Source organism: Mercurialis annua, linkage group LG3, assembly GCF_937616625.2.
Source record: "Mercurialis annua linkage group LG3, ddMerAnnu1.2, whole genome shotgun sequence".
NCBI classification, from domain to species: Eukaryota; Viridiplantae; Streptophyta; class Magnoliopsida; order Malpighiales; family Euphorbiaceae; genus Mercurialis; species Mercurialis annua.
In genome coordinates this window covers 60556650-60581688 of record NC_065572.1, presented here as the reverse complement: position 1 = coordinate 60581688, position 25039 = coordinate 60556650, and the positions used below count along the sequence as shown (strand labels likewise).

At 30.3% G+C, this 25039-nt stretch overlaps 1 protein-coding gene and 1 long non-coding RNA gene across 2 annotated transcripts; both read left to right on the top strand.

Annotated features, from left to right (window-relative positions):
* The first annotated feature begins 3098 nt into the window (after positions 1–3098).
* Positions 3099–7778, top strand: LOC126671291 (uncharacterized). The gene is made up of 3 exons (XR_007638956.2): positions 3099–3169; positions 3502–3564; positions 7352–7778. It is a non-coding gene; the product is annotated as an uncharacterized LOC126671291 (long non-coding RNA).
* A 6454-nt stretch (positions 7779–14232) lies between these two features.
* Positions 14233–21770, top strand: LOC126674064 (reticulon-like protein B14). Its single transcript, XM_050368434.2, has 7 exons — positions 14233–14478; positions 14564–14772; positions 20259–20362; positions 20447–20633; positions 21069–21198; positions 21304–21373; positions 21488–21770. The coding sequence occupies exons 1-7, from the start codon at positions 14386–14388 to the stop codon at positions 21655–21657; spliced, it is 963 nt and encodes a 320-aa protein (XP_050224391.2). The 5' UTR covers positions 14233–14385; the 3' UTR covers positions 21658–21770.
* The last annotated feature ends 3269 nt before the right edge of the window (positions 21771–25039 follow it).

Below are 25039 nucleotides of genomic sequence, written 5' to 3'. Positions count from 1 at the left end.
GTGCTAACGTGACACTCATTCATTAGTGCAATTTGCTGAGGTGTATGTCATTTTTAACCAATGAATGAGTGACACATCAGCACTTTGTATGAATTTGGGAAAAAAATGAAAGTTGGCGTGTGTTTATGAGAAGTTTTAAAGAACGTGATTAAATTGAGAAAACGTGTAAAGTTGGTGAATTTTATGACATTAACCCTTAAATAAATAAACAAATCTATGAATAAGAAAAAGAGAAATACAAAATAATTATATGAATAATAGAAGAATTTTATAAACAAAAAAATCATAAATCTACAACAATTTATTTACAAAATGTTTAAATCATCACAAAAAACCAAAAATATTATAAAACAAAAATCTAAAAACGATGTCTAGAAATCCATAACGCGAATGGAAAAGCGCGAACGGAAAAGAACGGAAGAGACGGACGAAAAAGTGATCGGAAGAGACGAGAAATTCATCGAAAGTAGATGAACGGAAGCGCGAACGGAAAAGCAAATGGAATAGACTGATGAAAAACCAACCGGAAGAAACAAACGGAAAATTAAACGGAAAAGAAGAATAAAAAAAGAGAATTTTCAGAGAAAGAGAGAAAAAGTGTGGTTATGTAAAATTTTAACCTAAAATGAAATAAAAAATTTATATATAGTGGGTATTTATGTAAATATATTTATTAGTAGTGTAGAGTGTGAAATTATGAAAAAATGGCGTAAAAAGTGACAAATACTTTTTAAACTAATGTATTTGACAAATAATTCCTCTAATAAGTGGTAAAAAGTTATACTATTAAATTAATTATATTTTTTAGTAAATATAAATATAGTATTAATTGTCTATAATATTAAAAAATAAAAATAATAACAATTTTGTGTTGTGTTTATAAATCAAGATAAGGTATTTCCGTCTAATTATCAAATAAAACTACGACATAATCCATCTTCAGGTTTCTGTATTTTTCATTTTTTATTTACTTGATTCATATTCTACTTTGCTTGTTTAGTTAATCCCTATATTTTTCATTTTTTATTTATTTAGTCTCTGTACTTTTATTTTTGTCTAATTTTTTTATAAATTTTTTTATTTATTTAGTATTTTTTTTATTTACTTCATCCCTAATTTATTTTTTAAGGACTAAATCATCGCAAAATTTGATTATGGAGGGATCAAGTAACAAAAAGTGAAAAATACAAGGACTGACTAAAAACGTAAAGTAGATCAGAGATCAAATAAACAAAAAGTGAAAAATATAGGGACTTGAGAATAGGTTAAGCCTAAAACTATATTTAAAAGGTAAAAATATTCATATATACCCATAATTTTGACATGTTTATCGAATAATTACTCCCTTCTTCTCGTTTTAAGAAGGGCGAGTGAGTTTTGCACCAAAATTAATAAAATAAGACAACATTTTTATTTCATCATGTCTAATCCTATTAATTAGTGCAATCTCACCTAATAATAAAATAAATATATTATAAACTGAATTACATTTAATGAGTATTGAAATAATTAAAGGGATAAAAATGAAAATTCAATATAAATTGGCACGTAAAATACGATACGGCCTTTTTAGATGGAAAATATAAAAATAGAATATATCCCTTCTTAAACGGGATGAAAGGAGTATATTTTTAAAATGATATCATATTTACCATCATCTTTTCGACCTTAGTCATATATATCAATAGTCTGATGTGGTGCAATGAAATACGTCTATGTATATAAAATCAATTTGCCGAGTCGAACCGAACCGTACTCGCCACTAAAGCATACATGACACGATTTAAAAATATGATGTATCAACAAAATTGTCGGGTAGATATATGATATTTTGCCAAATAATCACACGATGGCCCTTTTTAAATAGGAATAGGCATCATAGTTTTGTTGCAGTGTCTCATTTCTCTTGCAAGAACCAGAAGGTGGTGCATGGATAACCTTGAATCATGTTGCTGCATGCTTCCTCATTATTCTTGCCCTCTCCACCAAAATTTCTTCCAAACAATTAATTCAGAAATGGAAACAAACACTTATTTTGATATTTTTGATAGTTTATCAGAAAATCAGAATTTTCCACCTTTGTATGCCACTAATCCAATTCCCACAACTCAAACTCAAACTCCAATCCAATTGCTATATGATCCATGCAATGAAGAATCAAGTTCTAGCAATATAAACAATAATATTGAAGTCCACCATGATTATTATAGCGAGTCTCTAACTAATGTATCATTTTTTTAGTACGTGACTACTATAAATATGTACTTACGTATATTTGTTTATGAATATTAATTACTTTATTTACCCTACTAATATTTTGTTTGAATCTATAATAAGGATGGGGTATTAATTACTTTATTTACCCTACTAATATTTTGTTTGAATCTATAATAAGGATGGGGTGTCGATGGAGTTGGCTAGGAGAAAACAAACGGGTGAGAATAATTGCAAAGGAAAAAGTTCGAGTGATGTTCGTATTATGAAGGAGAAGGTGATAATTTATGTATTTTTATTCAATCGTTATGTTCTTAGTTTTTATTTCTATTTTCTTGTTACTTAATACGAAAATTATATAGTAAGAGATTTGTGGAATTGATCAGAAGCGTAGAGAGCGAATCCGAAACAAAATGAAAGATTTGCAGCAACTCATACCCAATTGTCGCAAGGTCCGGATGCTGTCTATTTATTCCTTTCATCAATTTCTTGTTAACAACCCTTTATTTTTGTCTTTCTATTAAGATTAAACATACAATTTTTACACAATATTTATTGTTGGAACTTTTAAAAAAAATCTCTCATTTTTACAATAAAATAAAATTTGATGATCTTATCTTTACAATAGTGTTTTAAATATATATATATGTAATTCATGATAAGTCATTATTACGTAAATTCTATAAAATATTTTTGTAAAAGAGTTTTTCTAAAGGATTCGATTATATAAGTGCATTGAATTGTCTTAGAGTGCAAGTGGAAACTAATTGGTATATAGTGCATTGAATGATACCTTTTATCCAAAATATAAAAACAATTAAAAATTCAATGCAAGTCATTTCACCACGTAGCCACACTCATGAGTAAGTATATGTTTGATTTGAGAGAAAATAAAACCATAAATTTTCTTGTTTGGTTTCCTGGAAAGTGAAGCGGCCCCGTAGAGCAGACAAAGGTAAGTTTTTTCTTTTCTTTCAACCAAATAATAAATTACTTCTCTCAGAAAATGAATAAGAGATTTCTATTTTTTTTCTTTCTTTTCTTCTAGTACTCTATCAATCCTCTCTTTTCTTTTTTTAAATCCAATGGAGTTGCATTAAAAATAAATGAACTTGATTTATTGAGAGTTCTGAATTCCAATTTATTGTAAAAAATACATGAGTTTTACTTAATGTTTTTGAGGTTTTACCTCCAACTTTTTTGTAAAATTTAAATGAATGTAAAAAAAATATTCTCCTAATAAATAATATTTTAACAGATTTATATATGTTCTCCTAATTTGGGCAGGACAAGGCTTCAATATTAGACGACGCCATCAACTATCTTAAATTCTTACAGTCAAAAGTTGAGGTAATCACTTAATATGTATGCATCACCTTTATATATAACAATACAAATTTTTATTTTACAGGCATGAAGTTTATATAATTGATGGTAACAATACAAACAAATATCTCATTTTAGTACAAAACAAATATGTAAATATTTTAATAAAATGGCTGCGGAAGAGGGAACCTCCTAGTAAACGTTTCTAATCCACAAAAAATAAAAGTGATTTAGCGGGCATAAATTTTTGATGAAAAAATGTTTTTAATTTTTTTTATCATAATACAAAAATATCTAATAAGTTTATTACTACATTAATTTAGTGAAAATATAGATCATTTTAAATTTTTTCTATAGTTTGTTATTCCCTCTATTCTAGACATGGTAATGATTTTGGGTACTTGGCCCGCTTCTCCAGGCCCATCCTCTTAGTATCGGGTTGGGGCACTAATTATTTTTCAAATTCAATCCAAGCCCAAACTTTAAAATAGCTTGTTATTTTATGGGCAGGTCGGACTTTTATTTTTTTTATAATTTCTCATATAAGTCTGAAAAAGCTCAGCCAACCATGCATATATAAACTGTAAGATCGGGGCTTGCGTAACAATTACAAAATTTGAAGGCCAAATTCAGATTTACATAAAAATTAATAAAGGCTTTAAACCTGACCCATAAACATGTCTACTTTATTCTCTTTTCTTTTATTAGAAAAAGAGTAGCTTTGGCCCCTGAGATCAAACTAAAAAAATAAATAAGTCACTAAGGTCGAAGTTGGCTCAATTATCACCCTGAGGTTGTCCAAAGTGGTTCACATCACACCACCGTTAGTTTCTTCCTTCTAAATGATGTTGTGGCCCGCAGGAAAAAATTTCAAAAACATCCTTAATGTTTAAAATATTTACCAATTTTATATTTATGATTTTTTAACCATTTTTACCATTTTTTTTCATTTAAATATATATAATTAAATAAAATTTAAAATTAATATATTTTTTTAAACAATCAAAACTCAGTTGAACACTTTGAAACCTAATTAAACGCTTTGAAATTCAATCAAACCAATTAAAATTCAATCTAAATTTAACTCACCTCTGCAACCTTCGGTAAAAAAATATTTCGACAAAAAATTAAAACAAAAAAGATAATCGGAAAAGATGGTAATATTTTATCACCTCCATCTACCGACTGCCGCAATTTATTTCCGGCGGTCTTCTCCGACCCACTATTCTTCTCGCGCTGTTCTTCCCATTTGTTCTTCCCAAGTGGGAAGAATAGAGGTTGTTCTTCCCACTTGGAAAGAACAGTTCGGGTTGTTCTTTTCAAGTAGGAAGAACAAAAACCGCGCTTCGCAAGTTGGGAAGAATGGAGTCTGGGAGACCAGCCGGCAGCCGGTAATTTTTTTCGGTGATCGGTAGAAGGCCGGAATAAAAATATTGGGTCATTTCGGAATACACTCAGAGAACAATAGGTGGTTCTTTATGAAATTGTAATTTTAATTTTAGTTGATTTAATTAAATTTAATTAAGTTTAAATTGAATTTTGAGTGGTTTAATTGAATTTCGATTTGTTTAACTCGATTTCGATGTGTTTATTTAGGTTTCGAAGTATTTAGTTGAGTTTTGATTATTTTAATAAATATTTTACTTTAAAATATTATTTAATTTTATAAATTTTAAATGTAAAAAAAGGTGAAAATGAGAAAAAAAATTATAAATATAAAATTGGTAAGTATTTTAAACATTAAGAATGTTTTTGAACTTTTTTCCTAAGGGCCTAGACGGAAAAATACTAACAGAGTTAGCGTTTGGTGTGATATAAACCACTTCGGGCAATCTGAGGGTGATAATTGAGCCAACTTCGACCTTAAGAACTTATTTATTTTTTTATTAAAATTTCAGGGTCTAAAATGAGCCTTTTGCCTTTTTTTTTATTTGTCCATCTAACCAGATATTTTTATATAGCTATTTGTCCTTTTAGAATTCTAAAATGAATAATTATATGATTCAGTTTATAAAGCATTCATTACCTAATAAGATTATGTTCGTATTTATATTTATAATTTAAAATAAAAATAATATTATTTTAATGTGTTCAATTTTGACCAGATAGATAAATTAAAAAGCTGAGAGAGTATTACTTATTGTGATTTAAGAAATTTCAACTTTTAAAAAAAATGCTCCATCCACCCATAATTGATAAGTTTATTTAATTTAATTTTACTTAAAATTATATTAATTATTTATGATATTTTTATTGAATAATCAAATCATTCAATTGCACTGATATTTAACAATGGTTTAAAATGAATCATTAGATACATTGTATAAAATAATTTTAATTATGAAATTACAAAAAAGATTGTTAATTATTATTGTTATTATCAAAGTTTTAATTAATTTAATTAAGTTGATTAAAATTATTTTAATTAAAGATAATTTAGATGTTTGTTTAGTTAATAACTTTTTTAAAAGAAATGATCGTGTAATATAGGACACTCAAAATTAAATCTGAGCGGAATTTATTTATAAATGTTTCAGTTTCTCTTTTCTTTATTCGAGTATTGATTTTTTAGAAATCTGTATTTTACTTTCTTGATCTTTATATTCATACTTTCGGGCTTATATGTGTATGAGCACTTAAGTAATGGGCACTTCTTATGATTTTTTAATATATATATTATTCATTAAAAAGTATAGTCATAGTGTATATGATTGCCTATGTGAAATTAAAATAACAAATTATATTAGTTAATTTACAATTTAATTTTAACATTATTAAAAGTATAATAATTAAAATGGTTAAAAGGGTTGTTGGATACACTTCCATAACACTATTTAAAATAGGTTTAATGGCGAAAAAAATCAAAACTTTACCACTTGTTATAATTTAATTTAAATTTTTTAATTTTTATAATAATAGCTAAAATTGCATTTTTCTCGTTACAATAATATCTAATTACTGATTAAATTTGTTATTTTCAATTAAGTTATTATGTTATTATTATTTTTTGATGAATAATGATATATTATAAGCTATAAAAAGTGACAAAAATTAAAAAAAATTCGTATAAAAATATAATTTGGCTATTATTAAAATAAAAAATTACAAGAAATCGTAAATATTTGATTTTTTTTAACCACTAGTGTCGCTTTACATGTTTCACACGTGACTCGTATTGTGATTCGTCAAATTATCAAATAAAATTTAAAATATTAGTTAATTTAAAATAATTATCTTATTAAATACTTTACATGATTGTTGTAATTGTTTTATAAAAAATTAATCGGTATTCAAATTTTATAATTATAGATAATATTAATAGAAAATATAAAGTGAAAACTAATATAGTAGTTCAGTGAAATAATTTACTTTATTTAGAATTTTATACAATTAAAAAATAATTAAAATAATAATTATTAAATAATTAAAATAGTCTACGTTAATTAGTATTCTATACAATTATCTTAACATATTAGTTTATTTTAGTTAGTACTCTAACTTATTTTAAAATATTAGTTTATTTTAGTTTTTTTCTGTCGGATTTTATTTTAGTTAGTATTCTAATTTTAATGATTATTTTAATAATTTTTAATTGATAATTAAATTTTATAAGTAAAAAAAACATTAACGTAAATGTGCCTGTCCGTCTTTCTCTATCCATATTTTTATATATAGAGTATAGATAACGTCTCTAAAATAAGAGTTTAGTCACTGGAATAAAGGTTCATACAAATTGGGACAGTATTTGTAAAGTAAATATAATTCTATAAGTTGAAGTTGTTGCTAAATTCTGGATTTCATTGTTTTTTAGGGACTGAATGGTGATCAGATATCATCGGTGACGCCATTTTTGAGTCAAAGAATGGAAATGTGCAGTGTTTGTCAATACTGTGGTAATCCTACGCTACAATTCCACCCTTTTTCACCACCACCGTCCGCCGGACTTCAACAAATGGTTCACCATGGAGATCTTCCATTTCCGCCGTATAATACTTTTTCAGATCCTCTACTTGGCGGTGGTACTGCTACTCCACCGCCAGTTGAAGTCTATAACACTGTCATGGCCATGGAGACACTCCAGTGATTATATAATTACCTGAATCTGAAAGGCTAGCTGTGCACCAACAAATAATATTATATTGTTATATATAGATAGAATAAGAGGCTCTGCCGTGTGTTTTGCACTAAATAAAAGGTCTGAGAAATGTGTTGTGTGTCGCATTGATGCTAAAAGTTGAGGCTTGATGACAAACTATAAAAAGAAAATTCTAGGTTTAACCATCCAACTCATATTTTTTTATTTTTCTTTATTTATATATTAAATTTTTAAAAGTGTAAATTTTATTTTATTTTTTAATTTTAAATTTCAGTTATACTTCTTTTTTAAAATTTGAAATCCTTTTATGAAATTTTTTCACTTAAAAAAATTCCAAACATATTCTTATATTTGATATATAGTTTCAGTTTTAATATTTTTTTAAGAAAAAAAGAGTCATTGTAATAACCTAAAATTTTGAGGTATTTGCGTGTAGTGCCACGAGGCATAATCGTAAAGATTAAGAACAAGAATATCGGATTAGGATTGGATAATAAGGACTTAGACCAAAATGGGTCTATTGGAATTATCATAAAATAATAATTTTAAATGGAATATTATTATGCGATGAATTGGATTTGAACGGAATTAGAAAGAAAGGAAGTAGAATAAAAATAAAATACGTTGGAAAGCCCGAACTAATAATATTCACGCTAAGGTCCATGAAATATTATTAATAAACGATCGTCAAGTTTCGTAAGTATATGAAAGCGTCTTAGAAGATAGTTTGACAATTAGTTAAGAATAAGGTTTAAAGTGCAAATTAGCCACTTTAAGGACTAAAGTGGACTTTTAGCCACAAACTTTCGGAGGAAGTTGTGCCTTACTCTATTTTCTCAAAATGAGAAAATAATATCGATAAAGTTGTTATCGATAGTTATCAGAATGAAAATTGGACGTAAAAGTGAGAAAAGTGCAAGTTAGCTCAAAATGGAAATTTGAGCGTTTTTGGCTAAAATTACCAAAGTAAATTATTATAAAGTGATATTATAAGATGTGAGACTAATGTTATTTATTTGAGAAATAAATAATATGGAATTTATCGAGAATCGAATGATTAAAGGATTAATGGACTAAATCGGACGAAAGAAAAGTTAAGGATTAAGTAGTGAGGAGGTGGCAATTTAAAGGACCTAATTGGACTTTAATCAACAACTTACTTACTAAGGGAATGAGATATATTCTCAGATTTTCCTTCATGATTCAAAAAGAAATAAAAAGAAGAGATAAGAGAGAAAAGCTATGGAGAAGTGAAAATGGAGTGTTTGATTTCAAAACGAGCTACGGAACTCGTTTCTCGTCCAAATTGGACGATTCTTGCGGCCACGGAACGAGAAAATGATTATCTACAGATCTATGGCTTCAATTTGAGGTAATAAACTCAAATTATAGTTAGGGTTTCAGGTTTAATATTTCGGTTTTTGTTAAAGTTTGATGAAAATGGTTGTTTGGTTATGTATGATGATTAGGAGCTATGATTATGGAATTTTGATGGTTGTTCATGGAGGAATTCATTCAGCCAAAGGGTTATACCATCAAACAAAGGTATAAATTCATAATTTTAGACTTTTGGTAATGAATTGATTAAATTGAGTGGAGTTTTGGTTAAGTTTAAAGTTGGATTTTCTGGTTTGGTGTTGAATTGATGCTGTCTACAACTAGAATTTTTCGAAATACTTAAAAATGTTTGTTTGAGCTGGAATTTTTATATGTTCTGAGTATATGAGTTAAGTTGGTGTATGAAAAATTTCAGAATTTTTCATAATTCGGATATTGAGATAAAAATTAAATAGCACCTAGTGCTCTGTTTGTAAATTGTGTAAGGCTGCTGCTGTAAGTTAATTATTTGAGGACCTTAAACACATTAGTTTGGCCTAATTTTTGGTATGCACTTAGAAATATATGTTATATAAGTGCCATAAAATTTTCAGAGAAAAATATGGCCATTTGATAGGTTAATTGAATAAATCTTTGGTTGTAGTCGGTGTAGGCAGCCGTGCTATGCACAACGATGGTTATGCCGATACGTATATTTGCATAGACAAGTAGAAAAAAATGGTTTGAAATGAATTGAATAATTTGTTAAGAGATGGCTTGATCGAGGTGTCTGAATTATGTTGAGGTTAGAATTCGGTATCAATAGGTTAGTCTTGTTGTGTATTAAGTTCCGAATTGAATTGACGTTTTGCATAAAACGTCTTGCAAACAGCGATATTGCAAAGGCAATATCTCGGGCTGTATGATTCCAAATTAAGTTCCGTTTGCTGGTACGGAAACTTAAGGATGTTAACTATAAATGTCTAAGTTTAATATTTTGCTGAATCGGACTCTAAACTGCTCGTTTAAGGCAGGATATTACGTCGCGCAGATCTGTCCTGCATTTTCTGGACAGCCCAAAGTATTAACTTCGAAGCTTGTTTTCGACACCTTCGGGTGTATTTCATGGTCCGAGACCTAAACTAAAGTTTTAGGCGACGTTCTAAACTTTAAGAATGTCGATTTTATTTAGGGGTCGGACTATTTTAAGTACGCGTTTTTAATAGCTAAAGTTGGCTAGAAAACCAACTTTTTAGAAAATAGATATAGCTTGAATTTTATTAATTCTTGCTATTATTATATTTGCGTAGACCGGACGAGTGACTATCGATACGGCTCGAGCGAACGGATTGAGATATCGTTGTACTTATTTGAAGAATTTGGATAGCAAGTGGTGAGTACACTTTAAATTACTCGCTAATATTCATAAAGCTACGTATTTTAATACGAAAAGCTATATGAATATTTATATATTTGAAATGTTTGTTTTTAAAATTTATACGTATGTATGCTTTGGAAATGATGTTTTATCGTAATGTGTTATTTTGATAATAACATAAATGTTAAGGCACCAGGGATGGGTAAAGTAAAATGACATGAATCGAATCAAATATGAATAAGGAAATATAGCACATTCCGATATGTACTATCAAACATAATAAATACCCATACGTGCGTGTGTTATAGATGTATGCTTGTAGTTGTAATGTGCATGCCATGGTCCATAAAGGATCAATATAACATAACGAAAAATACAAAATCAACTAATAAACGTAAAATGAGAATTGTACTATGGTACACCCAATAATAAGAACTGAGATACAAGGTTGAACTCGGTAGAATTATCCCGGGACCTGTATCTCATCCATTCTCGATGATAATCCTCGGAACTCATACGAAATAAAAAGTAAGTATGATACATCGGGAATCAATACGAAACAAGATCGAGACACAATGTGAACAAACAATCCTATTAAATGTCAATAGGAATCATATGAATCGACAATTAAGTTCAAAAGACCTGCAGGGTGCAGAGTCCGAATGTAGACACGAAGGTAACTCGGTTGAACTATCTCGGGACCCGTGTCTAAGGAGTAACTCGGTTGAATTATCTCGGGACTCCTATCGATCGTTTGGGATTGAGAAATGGTACAAGTAACTCGGTTGAATTATCTCGGGACTGTACCATATGGTTGAAGGTAACTCGGTTGAACTATCTCGGGACCCAACCATAAGGATCAAGTCACAAGAGACTTGCCAATGATTTAATTCGACTTAGAATCATGATGATATAAACTAAGATTTAAGATTCTGTCGAAAATTAATGCAACAAAACGAGAAAGAAAAATATCAACACCATAATAAGAAATCGAAGATGCCAAATACGTATAAACTATAAGTTTATGAAATAAACAAAAAGTTATGAAGGAAAGTAGAGAGGGTATGAAATATGATTTCAAAGGAGTATTTTCTATATGTAAAATGGGTTTTCAATGGTTTTAACCCTTTATGTGATATTGCGTGTAATTTGGTGAACTCACTCAGTTTTATACTGACCCTGTTGCTCCTCCCATTTTTCAGGAATAGTATGATATGATTTGGAGAGTCAAGCTTCCGAAGTTTTAAATTCTCGGAAGTCATTTGCACAAGAAGTTAAAGAAGGTTTTCATTCTAGCGGTCCGCAGTAGTCTAGATGTCTTTGTCTATGTATTTATATAGCGCATTTTAACTCTGATATTTTTGTAAAATGGGGTCACATGTATTTTGATATATGAAAAATGATTCGATTTGCGAAAAATTTACACAGGATTTTAGGCTTGCTACGGGTTTCGGAGCTACCACTCCCATTCCCTAGCGCCGGTCGCGACTCATAAATTTGGGTCGTGACAGTCATTTATGTCTCTACCATTTGACCTGAAAATCAAGTAAACGCTCAACGTCCAGAAAGGTTCAAATATGCCACTAACGTCTTAAAAAGTGAACAATTAAGTCCTCCGATTTTGATAACCACGCCCCCAACGTCTCATTATGCGTTAAAATTGGAAAATGATCGTTCACTTTTTAAGATGTTAGAGGCATATTTGAACTTTTCCAGATATTAAGTTAGAGGCTCATTTATTTCTTTAGACAAACCTTACAAGTGTGGATGACCATTTTTCCTTTTTTAAGCCTAGTCACTCAAAAGCAATCGATCTTTTAACTAGTTATGACCTTAAAAACATGTTAACTTTATCCTATTTAATAGAACATTAAATTGATCTTATTTTACTTTAAAAACGTTTAACATAATATTATATATTGTTATAAATAACACAAAAAACTATTTTCCCTATATTAAATAATTACTAATTTTTTATTTAATATAATTTATTGTTACTAATTTTTTATGAGTGATTTCAACACTAAAACTCCCTCTGACCATGCCGCCGCCCTCCTCCAACATAACACTTCAATTTTTTATAAGGCTTTTTCTCTTGATTTTTATAAGAAATTTTAAGATTTACAATCCGATGTTTTATGCTCTCATTGTTTAGTGGTTCTTTGTTTAGAAATTGATCAAAATGTCTTTAAAATTTTGGTCTTTTTGTGCCTCCATTTGTAAGAGTAATTTATAAATTTAATTTTACAATTTGAATCATACTGTTGTAATTTTTAAATTTAAAATTTATATATACCATTCAGCTAGATTTATATTTAGATCTGTATTTATGATATTTTTGACTGCTGATACATTTTATTGTCCAATAATCTGATCAGTTACAATTTTCTATTCCGTTTTTGTGGCTAGATTTGAAACTTTTGTAGTCGATTTTTAATCCATACATGAAACCATTTTTTGACAAAAAAAAGCTTTGAAGCTCAATTGTGTTATTTTAAAAATATTGAAGGCTTTTGTGATAAAAAAAGTAAAAAAACAATCAAGGTGTTTAATTTTCTTTGACTTAAGTAGCAATTTGCCTCCTCAACTTGTAAACAATGGGCAATTAACACGTAAATTAATTATGTGGGCAAATTAGTTATGAACTTGCGTATTATGGGCAATTACCCGTTTTGGCAATTTGCTTTTAAATTTGTAATTTATTTGTTTCTCAATTGGCAATTTGTCCCATCAAATTTTAAGTTAATTTTTTAAAATAAGGCTAATTGTCCATAATTAGTAAATTTATGATTAATTTATTTTTAAAATTAATTTATATATTAATTACTCATTGCTTACATGTTGAGGGGATAAAAAACTACTTAAGTCAATTTTCTTTGGAGAACCTTTAATAGTTGTTTCATTTCTTTTGCCAAAAGAGGAAAGAGTGGCCTATATTAGGTAAAAGCTACAAGGTTTCCAGCTGTTAAATTTCTTCAAATAGTCAGCAAATGGGTCCATGCACATGCCCTCTTTCGCCCCAACCCACCTTTTCTTTTTGGTTTTAATCTTTTACTAACTGTAATCAGTAATTTTTAATCGGATTGGAATTCTCTCAAATTCGGGGTCATGTTCACGATTTACACCGTTCATTTTAATCAAATTAATCTACACCATTCATTTTATGATGAACGGTGTAGATCGTGAACACGACCCCCATAAGTTCAAATGAACTTGAGAGAATTTCAATCCTTTTTAATCACTAATCACCATCAAATTGAACACTTCAAATATACGAGCTCTAAATTAACGAAAATATTGCCTGAATATTCATTGAATAATCTCTACAATATGATAAATTACTGAGAATTCATCGTGATCCGGTAGTCCAGATGAAATCGACATTTAAAAATGAAAAGTATTGGAAGAATGTCCAAAACGGTCGTTCACTTTGACAGCCAAGTCAATATATATCAAAATAGTTTCAATCCAAAAAATATTACCTTAATATATTTATTGTATTATTTAGTGTTTTTATGGTATTCTAATTCCAATCTATTGCACTATTTCATACTATAAAAAATTATCTTTATGTACTTTTTATTCCATGTATTATAGTTAATCGTTAACTAGTTTACACCTACATTTATATAATCGGACAAATATATCTTCTTCTATTAATAAATTTTAATATCAATTAAATAGTATTAAATTAATATTTAATATAGTGATTGTAGTGAAATATCAATTCCTATACTGATTGATTAGTGTAAAAACATTTTAATATTAAGAGACCGACAAAATAAAAAAAATTAAAAGTTGAGGCACCATTTAACAACTTTCTCATAAATAAGTGGACAATAATCAGAAAAGCAGGAATTTGAAAATAATTAACGAGTGAAGACCAAAGTCCAAAGTCCAAACCGTTTTCAGACACAAATCATACAACACAAAAAGCATCTAAACAAACAAACAAACAAACCCTAAAATAAAAAGTAAGAGACAAATTGGTCCTAAAAAAAACACCAATTAAATCAGCTTAGCAGAAGCCAGTAGGCAGTAGTAGTTAACGTCTATGGCTCTCTCCGTCACCGTTTTAGTAATAGTCACTGCACTTCACCTCATCGCCTTTGTCCTCGCCATCGGAGCCGAAAGCCGCCGCAGCCACGTCAGTACTCTCTCCATTTCATTCCGTAACTTAACGTTTCGATCTTTGTAATTTAACTTTTATAGTGTGTTATTTAATTTGTTAGGCTGAGGTGTTGCCGGACAAGTACGATGAGCGGACGTACTGTAAATACACGACGGATGCGTCGACGGTGTACGGATTGGGTGCGTTTGGGCTGTTGTTGATAAGCCAAGCGGTGGTTAACGGCGTTACTCGGTGTCTTTGCTGTGGTAAAGGACTGTTGAGTGGTACTTCTTCTACTACTCTGGCTATCGTCTTCTTCATCGGTTCCTGGTATTCTAATTTCTTTTACCTTATTTTCCTTTTTTTTTAATCTTATTGAAATTATCATTCATAATTGCCTAATTATATTACGGAAAATTATAAGTTGCGCCATGTCAATCTTGTAACAAACCAATTAAACTTTAGCTATGCTGGAATATTTAATGGTTAAAAAATAAGAAAATGGAATATTTAACGGTAAAAAATAGTAAGAAATAATTTAAGATTTCCTATAAATGTTCATTGGCTCTTCTAAATTTGACGTGGCACCACCGTTGCATGAGATAAACACTCTTATAGTACTAATGGCGCGGCTTAATTAGCTTAGTTGATCCGCAATTACTGTCTCTTTATCTCCTGTCTTAACTGTCCAGTGTCATGTATCATCATGAATGGTCCTACTTTGAAAATTCTTCACCTGCTTTCTGCAACCTACTAGTAATTGTACATATCATTAGTCAAAACTAATTCAGTTTGAACTTATTTATTGCTAGCAGAAGTACTTTTGATTAACTAACAATCTTTGATCCTGCAAATGCCAACAGCAGAGGGTAGACCTGTTGAATAGGCTGAGTGTTTGCCATGCCGGTCACATTAGGCCGGGCTTGATCATTTAATTTGTCATCAAGCTCCGCCCCAATTTAACGCGAGGGTTTAGAATTTTATTTTTTAGTTAATATTTATTGTATGCTCGAAATAGTGTGGTCCAAACGTGTAGAAATGCAATTCATGGATCGGATTTGAGTGATGAAAATTAGGCCTGGGCACGGACTTGGGATTTGCATATAAGAGAATGAGGACCAGTGCAAATCCGGTATATGATCGTGCCTAATTCTAGGTGATGAGTGTTAATTGATACTTCTTCCATTTTGGCTCTGGGCTGGTGTTTCCCCCTCTCTTTAATTAACGGTGTTTCTTGATTGATGTTCATTGTAAAAGCTTAATTAGCAATTTGGCACCAAAAAGAACTTTAGGTTAGTGGCTGTCCTACTTTTATTTTCTTGATTTTTTTTAGTGATAAAGTGTTAAAAAGAACTTCAAATTAAAGACACGGGTCTGTGGGGGCAACCATGTGAGTGCTAATCCCAAATTAGTTGTCTAGTTTAGTTATGCTTAAATGACTCACCATTTTGTAGGAAGGTCTAAACCTATTTATGTAACACTTTGGCTTTTTATTATGACAAATTTGCATGATATAAATTCATGGTATAAGTGCCAATTGTGCGATAGATCAATTGGTATCGGAAACGAGTGTGAAGTTTCAAATTGGAAACGGCAGTTCATTTGGATAGTGTTTTGCGGACCAAATCTATTAATTTATTGACGTTTTTTATTGGTGAAGTTATGTTGATCCATATACAGACTTAAATAAAGAAAAATAAAATTGATGGTTACACAGTTTTAGAAAGTGCATTTGGCATTAGCTGGTTGCAAAATTGGCCAAAACTGAAAGAATCCGTCAAACGGAAGACTGAAATTTGAGGAATAAATGCAATGTTTAGGTTAAGCTTTCTGGGAGCAGAGGCATGCTTGTTAGCTGGGTCAGCAAGGAATGCATACCACACCAGGTACAGAGGGATCTTTGGCGGTGAAGATCTATCATGTGCCACACTGCGTAAGGGCGTGTTCGCTGCTGGAGCAGCTCTGACATTATTGTCAATGTTCGGCTCAATCCTTTACTACTGGGCTCACTGTAGAGCTGACACCGGTGGATGGGAGAAGCACCAGAATGAAGGTGTTGTCATGGCTGCTCCAAGTAATCCGCATCTACAGCAACAGAGTATCGGTGAACCTGTGAAAGTTTAATGATCGCTATGAATAGATTAATATCCACAAATTTAGGGGGATGGGGGGATACGGAGAGACGGTGATAAAAGAAAGGAAACAAAATGGTGCTAGTGAGCTATATGAGAACATAGTTATGTCATATGTATTACATCAAGTCCTCATGTGCTGCATATATATTGTTGATTTATAGTTGTGACTTGAGATGTAGCTTCCATGGTTAAGCTTACTGATGTACAATTGCTAGCTGAAATATTTGTTTTTCGAATGTACTAAGGTGGATTCGTCCTTTTGGATTTCCCTTGGAGTTCTATATTATTGTAATATAAAATGAACTTCTTTTTGGAACTTAGCAGATTCTCATTAAGAATAGTCCGAAGCAATGACATTGGTAGATATTTAGGGAAGTTTGAAGACTAAATCCAATGACTTGATATGGAACGAGATACTAGATTAACAAGTGCGCTGTCTGATTTACAGATCGCATTACAAAGGTAAAATATAAATCTAAAAATGGTTTCGATAATGTGATGCAATCCTCCAACAAAACATCTCCTTCAGCCTCCTTGTTGTGAAGCTAAGAATTTCACCATATGATATAATCAAAAATTGTTGGTCCAAATTGAGCGCAATGTATGGGAGAATACATTCATGAGGCCCAGAATGTGAAGCATATAACCGTGGGCCGGACACCACATTAAACCCAAATCCCTAAGGTAATGGGTTAGGTAGTCCATCCCACTTATATATTCCACATTCTACTCATATATTTCCAATGTGGGATTTCCATCACACTTAATATTCAACAAAAATAAATGAAAGCCACTAGGAAAAAGGTAATTACCATAATACAAGGAACTTCACTAATAAGATTCCAAATTTGATACGGTGCATTATACTTAGGGGTGTGCACGGTTCGGTTCGGTTCGGTGCGGAGTGTGATTTGCCAAAACCGAACCAAACCACCCCTAATTTATTGAAACCAGACCACCTACTTCGGTGAGCGGTTTTTTCGGTTTTAACCGACCGAACCGCACCGTTTAACCGAAATTTTGACATCATCAAAGTTCAAAAAAAATTCATAACAAAATTAAAAAGACAAATCTGAAATGAAAATTTATCAGTTACAAATTCGAAACACATACACCAAATCAATAAGAAATAATCTCAATATATTACAAGCAAAATTAATATGTAATTATATAAACCGAAAAAAAATTATTTTGTCTCTACAATTACAGATTTAAAAGTAAAAAAAAATATTCTAAATAAAAATTCCACGCCGGCCGGAGATGAAACCGGCAGCCCTCGTCACTGCCAATGACTCTTGGATTTCCCGATCCCCGCTCATCATCATCACTTCCGGCAACGGCCCAACAATAAAACAACAACCCTCATCTCCGCTCATCAAGAATACTTGTCCGACTTTCACCTTTTTCCTATATTTTGAACATACAAAACTAAGGAGAGAAAAGAGTAGTGAAATATTAAGGTTTTTAGTTTGATTTAGTTGATAAAAAAAGATGGAAGTAGAAAAGATGATGAGTGTTGTTGAAATGGTGGGTGGAGGCGGCAGAGATGTAGAAGAAATGGTAGGGTTTTGAAGTTAGAAGAAAAGGATGTATATATAGTATTGAAGACAAATGACTAAAATAACCCTTCTTATTAATTCGGTTTTTTCGGTTCGGTTCGGTGGCCGAACTCTAAAACCAAACCGAAACCGAAAACCGTAATTTTTAGAAATCCTAAACCAAACCACTCCATATTAACTATTTTTCATTCGGTTCGGTTCCGTTTGGTGTGGTTTGACCCGGTTTTTCGGTTCGACTCGGTTTTTGCTCACCCCTAATTATACTAGTCTCAAATTCAGTTCCTCTTATTAAACAATTACATAAGTCTCTCTCTAATTTTGCTTTCCCTTATCTTTAAAAAAAACTTTCTTCATCTTCATCCTTTGAAGGATGGGAGAAGATGACTTTTCCGGCTATAATAGAAAAATCATCCCTTTCCGCCCATATTATTACTTTTATAATCTTTAATTTTTGTTTCAATAAATCTTCTTTAGAAAGTTTATATTTTGATTTAATCTTTTCTTCAAAATCTAATAAAACTTATAAAGTCTTATGCTCTTCTTATGATATGAATTTTTAGATCTATTAAAAATTATTCGTGTTTGTTCGAACTTTACATTCAAGTTCTTGTACATCTAAAATCGGGAGATTTCTAAATCTAACTTTGTAGATCTATCTGAAAATGATGATTAGAAAATACTAGGTTTTAACGGATTAAACGAATCGTCCGTCAAATCGGAAGAAGGAGATCGAAATCCCCATCCAACGGAACTTTGTGCATCGTTGTGTTAAGTTTGCGAGATCCATGACTAGATTTTTTTTCCGATTTAATGTTTTGCTTGTATCTTGGGTTGTTGCATTTTATTTGATTGTTCAAATCTTGAAAGATCATATAAAAAATTCTTGTTATATGATTTTCATTTTTTCATATTATAATCTTCATTAATGAATTGATAGTTTGAAAAAAAAAATCAATTCCTCTTCGACATATGATACTTTACACTATAAATATGACTTATGTAACAAATCAGAAGCAGTAAATGCTATCCTTTTAATTTGATGCATGCGTATTCTTTTATTCTGATATTCTAGGACTTCTATTTGAAGATTGTTCCATCATATTAAAACAGAATAAATAGTTAAAACAAAATTAACTTTGCAAGAGTTTGACAAATTTGACGATTTTTTTTACTGAATTACAGTTTTTTGCAATTTTAATGGTGAATTCAGCATTTTGATTAAATTTCATGGAGCACGAATTGAATTGCTCTAAACAAATATATATATCCCATCCCGAGAGTATTAGAATGTCATGTCAATCAGTTATAGATCAAACTCAAAGCAATAAAGTTGACGAAAATTTCATCTCATTTTGCAATTTAGGCTACTTTTGTTCAAACGTAATGGGTAAATTTCACCAACGGTCCCCGAGCTTTCTCTCTTTCTGTGAATCATCCCTAAAGTTTAAAACATATCAAAACCGTCCCTACCATCAATTTTTTTTCATAACACCACCAAAATTTGCTGAAGTGGCAATGTGTAATGGTAATCTGTCATTAAAATTAATAAATTACTTGTTGAATATTAAGCCACAAACCACATCAGAGAAATTTAACAGTGTTAAAAAAATTGGCGGCAGAGATGGTTGAGATATGTTTTAAACTTTAGGAATGGTTAGAATATGTTTTGAACTTTAGAGATATGAAAAGGATGGAACACTCGAACTGTCTCATGTAAAAGTATAAACTTTTCACTCATAGATGGAAATTTAACTCAATCACAACGTCAGAATGTCAAAATATCAATGAAAAAATCATAATATTTTCTTCAATAATTATCTTTATAATTAATTACAATAATTAATTTTCTAATCATTTGCAAAAGATGAGGAAGATCCTTGCGCATGCATGGAAGATGATAACCAATTAAAGAAACAAATACATGAAAGACAAACCTCAAAGCTATGCTAAAGCCATACCTTTCTTCATTGCCATGCACTTGCTTCGATTCCAAGCTTAGAACCCTATATCACCCTTTTATATACGACTCCATCTTAATCTTGTACAGTTATACAGCTTCATTAAGTTTACACAACAAAAATCAATTAATTAAATTTTATTTTTATCACGTAATCATGCCAAGGCTCCCAGGGATACAAGATTCTGATTCTGATGAATACCATACATCTTCGGCAAAATTATTCGGCCGGCGAAGGTCTATTCATGCGATTCTCGGAAGAGGAAACGGTGAAATTAATTAATATTTTATTTTTTATTCTTAATGTGACGATGATGATTTTTTATTTAATTGACAAGCAAGTAAATATGCAGTTGCGGAAATATTGCTGTGGAAGAATAAATATTTATCAGGAGGAATTCTGATGGGTTTTACGTTGATTTGGTTCCTTTTTGAAGTTGTGGAATATCATTTCATTACTCTTCTTTGTCATCTGCTCTTGATTTTGTTGGTCACTCTCTTCTTATGGTCTACCGGCGCCGGTTTTGGATTCATCAAAAGGTAACACATTTTCTAATGCACTATTCATGGATAAATGGGGTTAAAAATATTGAAATTACTGAATTTTAATCTAATTTCAAAAACGGTATTCGAAATTGATTTATTTTTTTAAGGTCATTGAACTTCAATTTGGTACTTTGACGAGTTATGATAAAAAAACCCGATGTAGAACCGAAATACAGACCATATCATCTCTTATTAAGTAAAATGTCCACGTCACACTCGTATTTCGCCTCCTCGCTAGTTTTTTTAGTCAGATTTTATTAATATACGAACCGGTGATCAACAAATTAAATTTTAATAACTTTAAAGAAATAAATCAATTTTGAATACCATTTTAAAATTAAGCTAAAATTTAATAACCACAAATGTTTTTTTTTCCCGGATAAATGTTTATAATTTTGGCAAATTACATTATTGAGGTTCTGGTTTCAGGGACCCTCCTACTATTAATGATATAGAGTTGCCGGAATCTACATTGAGATTCTTCTTTGGACAAATCAACCGGTTACTTTCAAATCTGTACGAGATTTCAAGTGGCAAAGATTTACCAACTTTCTTTTGGGTACCTATATTTCGCATCTTATTGCGTAATCCATTTTTTGAATATTAATTACACAATTTAGTCCCAAATAATTAGCTTCTTTGATTATTAATTTTGCAATTTCAGACTATCATTTGTCTCTGGATATTATCAGCTTTTGGATCCCTATGCGACACTCTAACCCTTTCGTACATTGGTAAGTGCCCGAAGCCTAATTTTTCGTGTTTGTTTATGTTTATTACGTAAAACTGTAAATAAATCAAAAATTAAGATATCAAATTTATTTTTTTTGATTAATTTGTGGATGCAGTTTATCTATGTGTAGCGACACTTCCGGCTCTGTACGAAAGATATGAAGATCAGGTGGACCGTTTCGCCGGAAAAAGTAGTCAAGATATGAAATACTTGTTTGCCAGATTTAATTCCAAAGTTCTTGATAAGATACCAAGAGGACCAACCAAACAGAAAAAGCATTCTTAATTTGGTTTCCATATTGCTTAGTGAAACTGTAAATAATGAAATTTGTTACTATTATTCAAGGAACCATCCTGTAATATGATTGATTTCAATTTATATATGTCTTTTCACAAACATATTCCCGCCTTGGTGGATTTCAGTTTATTTAATTTATTTTATCATTTTATATGATTGTATTTTTCTATCTTCTTGAAGAAATTATATTAAATAAATATATAATGATCTAATAAATTCAAATGTTTACTGTTTTTATCAGTTTTAACTTTTTTTTAATTATCATTTATAGTTTATATTAAATGATTTTATTTAGTTGTAATCAAGCTCATGCAATTAAGTTTGATTTCACTCGCATAGTCACATGACAACTATAGAATAGTTTATGTTTTAATTTTCTTTTTTGGTAAGAATACTGAGCTTTGTCAATCAAGTAACCCAAAACCCCTCTCATTCTAGCTGAAATGATCTTGGTAATGATAAAATTTCAATTGGCGGCAATAATTTGTCAATGACTAAAAAAAACAAACCTTCATGATTCAAAATATCATCAAAATCGACTAATTAACAATCAAAACTCTTTGCACCAACTAAATCACAACAAAATAATACAAAAATACCCATTTTATTTTTTAAAACCTAAACTTATAAAATATAGCCAGAAATCATTCAATACACCAACATTATCAACCGTAGGAATGGTTGTGATGATTAATGTAGCATTAATTTGCTTTAACAATTTCATGTCTCGTTGGTATGTTTGAACATTTAAGGACCAATTGCGCAATTAATATTAACAAGTTTTAGGCTTAGTTGTAGCATTCCAGAGATTACCGGAGCATCAGGCTATGATTGAGAGTTAAACGGAGAGACTCGCGGGGGTTTTAGGCGTGAAAACGAATATGATCAGTGGCTTGTGCTCGCCAGGTCCCCCATCAGTGGCTCGTGAGCGCGAGCCAAGAAGCAGGGAGCTCCCATTAGAGGCTCGCAATCGCAAGCATGGAGCTTGTGAGTATTAAGGCAGCTCGAGATTACAAGTTCCTTAGCTTGTGCTCGCGAGCTGACGATCATGATCCCTGCACATTAATTCATTATTTTTGGTCTGAAAATCCTATTCTACTCTCCAGGATTCATTTTAAACTCAAAAGTCAATACGGGAAAACGCCATGGGAAGCTCTAATTCAAAAACAAAGAGTATAAAGGCCTTCATATCATAATTTTTATGAATCACCTCCAATGTAACCTGGAATTAAATACATTAGCATAGACTAACATAGTTTATAATCATAACCAGCAATTATGATTGAAGAACAAATTATATGGAGTCAACAACATTGGATATTTCATCTTCATGTGTTTATACGCTTTCAAATAACTTATTTTATCATTTTTGTTGTTGTTTTTGCTTTAATAATGTGTAACTTGACCCTAAATTGGAGATTAAAATTAAACTATGATTATTTGAATTAATGAAGTATGGTTGTTGTTGATTTTGTATGTTGATTATTTGTGTTTTTACTAATAATAATGCGAAAGTGATTTGCTTGTTTTTTTTTGATGAATAATAATTATAATTGATTAGACGTTTACTAGTTAATTGACTCGAGAGAGCGTGGCTTAGTTTTTTTAGCACAACTCGAACTATAAAATCAGCACGTTAACCATACTTCATGATCCGAATAGAATAAGGATATTTTTAATCCCCGATTGTTTTAATCAATATTTTTTATCCAAAACTTTCCTGATTTTAATTTACTATTGCTTTATATACATTTAGTTTAATCAAAAATCATTTTTGATCCGCTTAAAAAATTGAAGTTAAATAAAATTGGTGTTTAAAGTCTGTTTCCTTGTGGGTACGATCTCCAAACTTCACCGTCCTTTACTACTTGTGTAGACTCTATATACTTGTGGAAATTTATCAACACGTTTTGGGCGCCGTTGCAGGATAAGGCACCGTATTTAACATCAATATTACGATATTTCTTCTTGATTTAGCATTTTCTTATTTTGTTTTATTATATTTTTTACTTGTTTCGCGTGGTATTTTATTGATTGTTGTCAGGTGATTACACACTAGTGTATGCATAATACACAATGTTTAGGAAGACAACTTGAAAGATATCAACCAAATATAACTAGTTTTGAATTTTTTTTAAATCAAAATGAAAAATAAATTAAAATTTGATTTCTTTTTAAATTTACTAATTCTTAATGGAAAATATAGAAATTCTTCTATATGAGAACCGGGTCAATCATCTTAAACACATCATTAAAATAAGAATTACTTGTAAATTAAATCACGAACTTTAGCGTGATTTGCGATTACAACATGAATTTTATAATTGGAAAATGTCAGTCACCAATTTTCAGTTTTTGGCAAATTAAAATACCGGGCAGAACACTGACGTAGACATTATAATATAGGGGTATTGGCAAACAAATCCCAACGTTTTATTTAATAGCGATTTAATCACAACATTTAAAATACTACGAAATAAATCACAACCTTTCTTATTTTTGCAATTTGTAGTCCCAATCAGTTTTTCGGTAGTTTTGTTTCTTTTTTAGCCTACAAAGTACATAAACACAAAAAGGCAGAATTTTATTCAATTTTTTTTGAAACATCGAAATTTAATAATGCCAATACATATATCTAATATAATTGCCACGTATGCACAAAGTTGCCAGAAAATGGTTGGAGCTAGAAATTGCAAAAATAAGAAAAATTTAGAAATGTTGGGATTTGTTTTGCAAATACCCCTATAATATACAAACACATGTTATTGTATGATTGGTCGGTGTTTCAATTTGCCAAAAAATAAAAGGTGATCACTGATATTGTTAAGTTTCAAAGTTCGTGTTATAATTGCAAAACACACTAAAGTTCGTCATGATTTAATTTGTAAGTAGTCCTTAAAATAATGGCATTAGTGTAATTTTATTTATGATTTTTTTTATATATTAAAGAAGTGGTTTAAGATGGTTGACTCAGATGATATGATGTGATAGAGTGAATTTATTTAAAGGAATTTCATAAAACATATTCATTTTAGCAAATTTTTCCAAATCATTTCAATTCTTCACACTTACCGGCTAGCTAAATAGTGCTAGTATCCTTAATTGATATAAACATAGAGCGTAATATCTTTATAACTGTCCCAAAATTAAAATTATATAGAAAGTATTATTCTTAAATGAGTTAAATAACTGAAAAATTTAATATATTATTTAACCTCTAAACTTTATCAGTTTGTTTCATGCGACCTCTAAACTAATTTTTTTATTTCATTGGACCTCTTAACTATTTTTTTTCTATTTAACCTCTAAATATTACCATTATTTTCCTTGTGACCTTTGAACTAATTTCGTGTTCCATTAGATCTTTTAA